Source organism: Bemisia tabaci, chromosome 6, assembly GCF_918797505.1.
Source record: "Bemisia tabaci chromosome 6, PGI_BMITA_v3".
NCBI classification, from domain to species: domain Eukaryota; kingdom Metazoa; phylum Arthropoda; class Insecta; order Hemiptera; family Aleyrodidae; genus Bemisia; species Bemisia tabaci.
Window position 1 is genome coordinate 7,753,919 of NC_092798.1, and position 7,756 is coordinate 7,761,674.

A 7,756-nucleotide genomic window follows, 5' to 3' on the forward strand; every position below is an offset into this window, starting at 1 on the left:
AGGGGTGGGAGGAGGGAAAGGTTAAATTAAAGATTTACCGCATCTCAATGATGTAGTAGTTAATTCATGAAAATCTTAAAATCACACTCATTCAACGGTAAATGCGCGGACCACAAAAACCTCCTCCTCCTCTGCCGCGCCAAGGAAGGACGTATGAGCCGTCAGACGTCGCCGAATTGTCTTCGTTAAAATTCGACTTTTCAGGGAAATCCGTTAACATTTTTCCACCAACATTTTTACATTTTTCCATTTTTCCGGAGAATTTAATTGGCTATTAGATTTAAATTATCTAGAAATTTCAAGAGAAAATATTTGTAACTTTCCTCGAAATTAAACATTTTATCGATGTAAATTTGGCAGCTGTCGAGTGTACATACGGTCCTCTTCCTTAGAACGGCAGTACTTGTCGACACCCGCAACTTCAATCCGAGCGACCGGTTTTTCAATTCATTTTACTCCAGAGTGAACTTTTTTAGTGTTTTTTTCTTTCAATTTTAATTTTTTACTTAACCGCATAAGTAATGCTCGCGTGTCTTGTACCTCTGCTCACAGATATGCCACTGCGCCGCGGACGTTCACATCCATATTTGTGGGTATCCGTCGATGACACTCTCAATTTTGAGCCGAAGAAATCGCTATGAAAGATTTGAGCAAAGGCTCATCCATCGAGTCAGCTGAAAAAACTGAAATGAACTTACCCTCTGGAATGACGGCACCCGAACTGGACGATCCCAAAATCAAACGGGAATCAATCGAAGAAGGGTTGCACCCCGAAGTCAGTGAAGGTGGGTTTCTCGCAACTTTTGACCATGCCGAATCGATACCACCCCAATTCAAGCGTCTAGAACCGTTTGCTCCCCTGATCAAAGAGGAAGCTGACAGCGAAAATGAATACTCATCGCCAGCGCTTTTACTGCACAGTAGTGTCAAAATAGAGGATGAATCGTCTCAGATGCCTCTAATATCTGAGGCAGAGGATCTGGATGAAAAAGTTGGTTTCGTGACCGAGTGTCTCGTCCCAACTGTACTCAAAGTCGAAAAAGTCCGTGCTACGAACCTGAATGATGAATCGAGCAGCATTGCTGTAACCATTTCAGAATCTGACTTGGTAAAATCAAAGAAGCTCTCCGTGAAAATTCTGGATCTTTTCTCCAGATCCGATCGTCGACTTGGGAAAGCTCATATTAATTCTGCATCTTGCGAGTGCAAATATTGTAGCGAGGACGGCGGACTTGCGCTTTTCGACGGAGATACCCCGAATAACTCGAGGGGGAACGTACCGTCGAAATCTGGGCAGGCACTTTTGCGTTCAAAAGAGAATTCCGGAAGTTCGGCACAGCTGACGGACGCAACAGCACCTCCTCCTGAAAACATAGGAAATTCCGATGAATATTCTACCACCGTTAGCAGAGGAGACCCGCACAACTTCGACGCAGCTCATTCAGGATCATCGTTGCTGCAGAGGAATGTTGAGACGCGATCCGGAATGTTGAGTTGCAATCAGTGCAATGCATCTTTCAAAACAAAGCAAATTTTAAAGAATCATAAACTTGTCCATACAGATGAAAGACCGTTCAGTTGCACTAAGTGCAATGCATCTTTTAAAAGGAAGAAAAATTTGGTTGTTCATGCGATGAGTCATACGGGCTTGAAACCGTTTACTTGCAGTGAGTGTAATGCATCTTTTAATCAAAAGAGTGTTTTACGTGAACATATAATGACTCATGCTGATGAAAAATTCTTCAGTTGCGATCAGTGCAATGCATGTTTCAAAACAAAGCGTCTTTTAAAGCAACATAAACGTGTCCATACAGATGAAAGACCGTTCAGTTGCACTAAGTGTAATGCATCTTTTAAAAGTAAGAACGGTTTGGTTAGTCACGTGATGAGTCATACGAGCTTAAAACCGTTTACTTGCAGTGAGTGTAATGCATCTTTTAATCAAAAGAGTGTTTTACGTAAGCATATAATGACTCATACGGATGAAAAACCATTCAGTTGCGATCAGTGCAATGCATCTTTCAAAACAAAGCAAATTTTAAAGAGTCATAAATTCGTTCATACGGATGAAAGACCGTTTAGTTGCACTAAGTGCAATGCATCTTTTAAAAGGAAGAACGATTTGGTTAGTCACGTTATGAGTCATACGAGCTTGAAACCGTTTACTTGCAGTGAGTGTAATGCATCTTTTAAATTAGAGAGTGCTTTACGTAGGCATATAATGACTCATACGGATGAAAAACCATTCAGTTGCGATCAGTGCAATACATCCTTCAAAACAAAGCGTGTTTTAAAGCAACATAAACTTGTTCATACAGATGAAAGACCGTTCAGTTGCACTAAGTGCAATGCATCTTTTAAAAGTAAGAACGTTTTGGTTAGTCACGTGATGAGTCATACGAGCTTGAAACCGTTTACTTGCAGTGAGTGTAATGCATCTTTTAATCGTAAGAGTGTTTTATGTCAGCATATAATGACTCATACGGATGGAAAACCATTCAGTTGCGATCAGTGCAATGCATCTTTCAAAACAAAGCGTGTTTTAAAGCAACATAAACTTGTCCATACAGATGAAAGACCGTTCAGTTGCACTAAGTGCAATGCATCTTTTAAAAGTAAGAACGGTTTGGTTAGTCACGTGATGAGTCATACGAGCTTGAAACCGTTTACTTGCAGTGAGTGAAATGCATCTTTAAAATTAAAGAGTGATTTACGTAGGCATATAATGACTCATAGGGATGAAAAACCATTCAGTTGCGATTAGTGCAATGCATCTTTCAAAACAAAGCGTGTTTTAAAGCAACATAAACTTGTCCATACAGATGAAAGACCGTTCAGTTGCGATCAGTGCCATGCATCTTTCAAAGAAAAGCGTCGTTTAAAGAATCATAGACTCGCCCATACGGATGTAAAACCCTTTAGTTGCAATGAGTGCCATGCATCTTAAAAACGGGAAAACTCCCGTTAACTTCCGTTAACTCCCGTTACGGCATTAAGTGTTTAATTTGGAGTTAGTGATTATTCCCTGCCCCCAATCTTACTATATTAAAAAAAATAATTTTATTCAAGAAGATATCCTCAATATACTCGCGGGTGAAGAGTCTGTTCGGTCGAAGATCTTTGCGCAATTGTCATAAAAAATTGACTCTGATGTTACCTTCATTAGAGTAGAATCTTCGCTGATTTAAAATAAATGGTGTGTCATTACATTAGAAGCTTTAAATATCAGAAGTTCTGAAATGATAGGCTTTTTGGCATTTGTATGAGTTGTTCAGAGTTATTTCAGGTAAACTTCCTCGTATACTTAAAATAAATATCTTTTCACATAGTTTTACAGTATCCTCTTGTTAAGTATACAGACCTACCATTTAAGTTGTTACTTTTTTTGGCTTCAGATTGTCATGTTCAGCAAGTAATTAGTGTTTCACCTCCTGTTGTATCTTTTTTGCAGAATTTAGATTTAGATCTTAGACTTAGAATGAAAATGTTTCAATATTTTCTCATATTAAGAATGAAAATCTAATGTATTATATCTATGATATTTTTTCACCTTCAGCTGTTTTTAATCGACAATTTTATTCATCTCCTCTCTTTCCCAGCCCCCCCCCCCCCCCAACTAAATCTGTATATTATTAAGTTTGGAATATTCAAACGAATGATTTGTCAAGTTTCAAAGGTTAGTCTGAAGAGAAAGTAAAATGAACCTGATTCCTCTAAACTTCAGCGCATTCTTTTTCCGTTAATATTGTAGAAGCATGGTAAGTAAAAACTACGAACTCACTAGTAACTGACCAAATTTCTATAGGTGAAAAAAACAGTCAAGATCATTTTTACGTAATGCGTAGACATTATGCGAGTCCTTTAATCTGATCCGTCGATTTTTTCTGGTATAACTTACTCGTGCCATGATATTTGTACAAAGAATACGTTTTCTCGCTACGGCCGGCGCCGCCGAACAGTGCATCGAGTCAACTAGAGAGGTCGGACATGAAATTTTTGACTGAAACTGGAAATTTTAATGTTTATTTCGACACATTTCAAATCTCAAGGACTGCCCTCAGAAGCAAATTTCTCGAGGAAACCAATGGAACAACCTTTAGAACATCAAAGTTTTGTATCAACGGAGTTAAATGCGTTTAAAGTTTCTAAATATTGTCCGACCTCTCCTATTGACTCGATCCACTGTGCGCCGGAACATTTTTTATTGGACGTATTTCTATACCAAACAGAACTATGTGCGGGAGGGAAAGATGGGGTGCGTTCGTGGCGAGGTGGATAAGAAACAATGTGGTCAGGGGGCGTGATACCTTAAGGTGAAATAGAAAAGGGGGACTCTAAATTCTTTGAAAGACCGTTCAGTTGCACTAAGTGTAATGCATCTTTTAAAAGTAAGAACGGTTTGGTTAGTCACGTGATGAGTCATACGAGCTTAAAACCGTTTACTTGCAGTGAGTGTAATGCATCTTTTAATCAAAAGAGTGTTTTACGTAAGCATATAATGACTCATACGGATGAAAAACCATTCAGTTGCGATCAGTGCAATGCATCCTTCAAAACAAAGTGTATTTTAAAGAATCATAGACTCCTCCATACGGATGAAAGACCGTTCAGTTGCACTAAGTGCAATGCATCTTTTAAAAGGAAGACCGGTTTGGTTAGTCACGTGATGAGTCATACGAGCTTAAAACCGTTTACTTGCAGTGAGTGTAATGCATCTTTTAATCGAAAGAGTGATTTACGTGAGCATATAATGACTCATGCTGATGAAAAATTCTTCAGTTGCGATCAGTGCAATGCATCTTTCAAAACAAAGCGTTATTTAAGGAAACATAAACTCATCCACACAGATGAAAGACCGTTCAGTTGCACCAATTGCAATGCATCTTTTAAAAGGAAGGACGGTTTGGTTAGTCACGTGATGAGTCATACGGGCTTGAAACTGTTTATTTGCAGTGAGTGTAATGCATCTTTTAATCGTAAGAGTGATTTATGTCAGCATATAATGACTCATACGGATGGAAAACCATTTCGTTGCGATCAGTGCAATGCATCTTTCAAAGAAAGTCGTCTTTTACAGAATCATATACTCACCCATACGGATGAAAGACCCTTTAGTTGCAATGAGTGTCATGCATCTTATAAGTGGAGGTGTGATTTAAGGGTGCATTGTTTAAAGGAACATTCGAGTAAAAAGACTGCATTAATTGTTTAATTTGCAGTTAGTGTTTATTATCTGAACCCAATCTTACTTCATTAAAAACATATATTTATTAAAGAAGATATCCTCATGATACTCGCGGTCATACGGGCTTTCAACCGTTTGCTTGCTGTGAGTTTAATGCATCATTTAAAACTAAAGATGAGGTGTGTTGTCACATGATCAGTCATGCGATTGAAAGGCTGTTCAGTTACAATGAGTGTAATGTATCTTTTAAACGAAAGGATGAGGTCTCGAAGCATATGATTTGTCATACGAGTGAAAGACCGTTTAGATACAATGAGTGTAATGCATCTTATAAACGGGAGTTTGATTTAAAGGTGCATTGTTTTAATAAACATTCAAGTAAAAAGACGGCATCAAGTGTTTGATTTGGAGTTAGTGATTATTCCCTGCACCCAATCTTACTTCATTAAAAAAATAATTTTATATAAGAAGATATCCTCAATATACTTGCGGGTGAAAAGGCTGTCCGGTCGAAGTTCTTTGCGCAATTTTCATAAAAAAATTGACTCTGATGTTATCTTCATTAGAGTATAGTCTTCGGTGATTTCAAATTAATGCTGTGTCAATACATAAGAAGCTTTAAATATCAGAAGTTCTGAAATGATAGGCTTTTTAGCATATGTATGAGTCGTTGAGAGTTTTTTCAGGTATTCTTCCTTGTATACTTAAAATAAATATCTTTTCACATAGTTGTACAGTATCCTCTTGTTAAGTATACCTACCGTATAAGTTTTCACTTTTTCCGCCTTCAGATTGTCATGTTTAGCAAGTAATTAGTGTTTCACCTCCTGTTATATGTTGGCGCGTATACGTAGTATACCGCCTTTGCGATCGTTTCGAACCTTGCTCGATACAATAACCGAGTCCCTTAGTTCCTTACCGAAAAGTGACTACCGCGAACTTCTGAGATTTTCCAAAGCGTGTAAAAAGTTTATTTATCCATCAATAATTATGATTTAAAGTTGTTTCTCATTCTGGGGCTCATTAGTTTATGTGCAGTGAATACCAAGAGTCTACGTTACTTGGTTTTTTCAAAAAAAGCCTAAGAATGCGACGCGCTGATTTAAAATATGCATATATAAGCAGAATCAAGCGAATTGATTCGAGGATGGCTGAGCAGGTCGGCACTCTCGAAATGAGAATTTAACTCCTCCGTTTTGTTCAAAACGTTGCTTTGACAGATCTGTAACCTCGGTTATACTTTCCAAAAGTTGGTACCCGTGCTCTGATATTGCAATCTGTGTAAGTGCAATCTGTGATGAGCCTCGAGACTCATTAGACCATTAGCTAAACGTGGCTCATAAAAGAATCCACTTACCCCTCTCTTTCCCACGCTCCTGCTCACTGCGTCGGCGTCTCGACGAACAATAGCTAATGACGGTTGCCAAGCGATGCCGGGATCCTCAGCCCCTCGCCCAATTACTTACGCTTCATTAACCATTTCACCGTCACGCTAGGATTCGTCCAATTTTCAAAAAAAATTGTTTCGCGAGTTTTTAGCAATTATTTCCTTACTCTCCGTTAAAACACGAATTAAAAGAGGTCTCATTCATAAAAATCGGCCAAATAGAAGAGAAGTTACAGTATTCGAAATCCGAAGAAATCAACAAAACTTCTCCAAACAAACAATAAAATGAAGGAGAAAAAAAAGAAATGTATAAATTACAATTTAATATGATTGACCTCAGAATGTGACAAGCAATTCAATTATAAAAAGGAGAAAAAATTGAGTGAAATTACAAAAAATTAGCCTCTTGCAAGGGACTTCCTTGTATGAGTTTTGACCTGAAGACAGGTAAATCCCGTTATATTATTAAAACGAAATTGACTCCATAGTTTCTTGAATACGATTATTTTAAGCACTCGAAAATTTATACCAGCAATTTTACCCATGGGGTGATTTCCTGAGAGCTGATAATATCACGAATTTCTCATAGAGCCCTTCAAAAATGGCTTGCTTTTTGGGCAGCCGATTCGGCCATCAAACCGGGGTTTAAATGGAAGCAGATAATAACACAAAGCTCTGAGAAAAATTTTGAGATGGGTATAGGAACGGTTTGTAAATTACGAGGAGAGGCGGGCATTCTGTTCAGCATATCGATACATAAGTATTTTCACACGTAGAATTTAATTTTCACGTCAGGGAGTCAACATATTTTGATTTTTTCGATTTTTTACGGAAAATTTATGGTTTTTCGGGATTGAAATTACTTACAATTGTTTCATGAAAAATGAATGCACCCAAAATGACTATAGCATTTTGACTTTCACATACGTGCACTCACTAAATTGATTGGTAAATTCAAAGAGTGGGTACATCGACCTGGTATATCAAGTTTCTGCGATTTTTTACGGCGAATCGGTAGATTTTCGGGATGTGGATTGCTTACTTTCAATTCATGAATGAATAAAACATGGACATGGTTGAGCTTCTTTGCATGAAAAGACGTTTAAAATAACAAAATCAAGACATATTTATTACAATTTCATTTATATCGAGTCAATTTCTTTTCAATAATAGAACGGGATTTA

General features: G+C 37.8%; 1 protein-coding gene across 1 annotated transcript; it reads left to right on the top strand.

Annotated features, from left to right (window-relative positions):
* Window positions 1–268: 268 nt before the first annotated feature.
* LOC140224763 (uncharacterized) lies at window positions 269–5,907 on the top strand. Its single transcript, XM_072301289.1, has one exon. It carries the CDS (start codon window positions 638–640, stop codon window positions 2,681–2,683), a length of 2,046 nt encoding a protein of 681 aa, XP_072157390.1. The 5' UTR covers window positions 269–637; the 3' UTR covers window positions 2,684–5,907.
* Window positions 5,908–7,756: the final 1,849 nt, after the last annotated feature.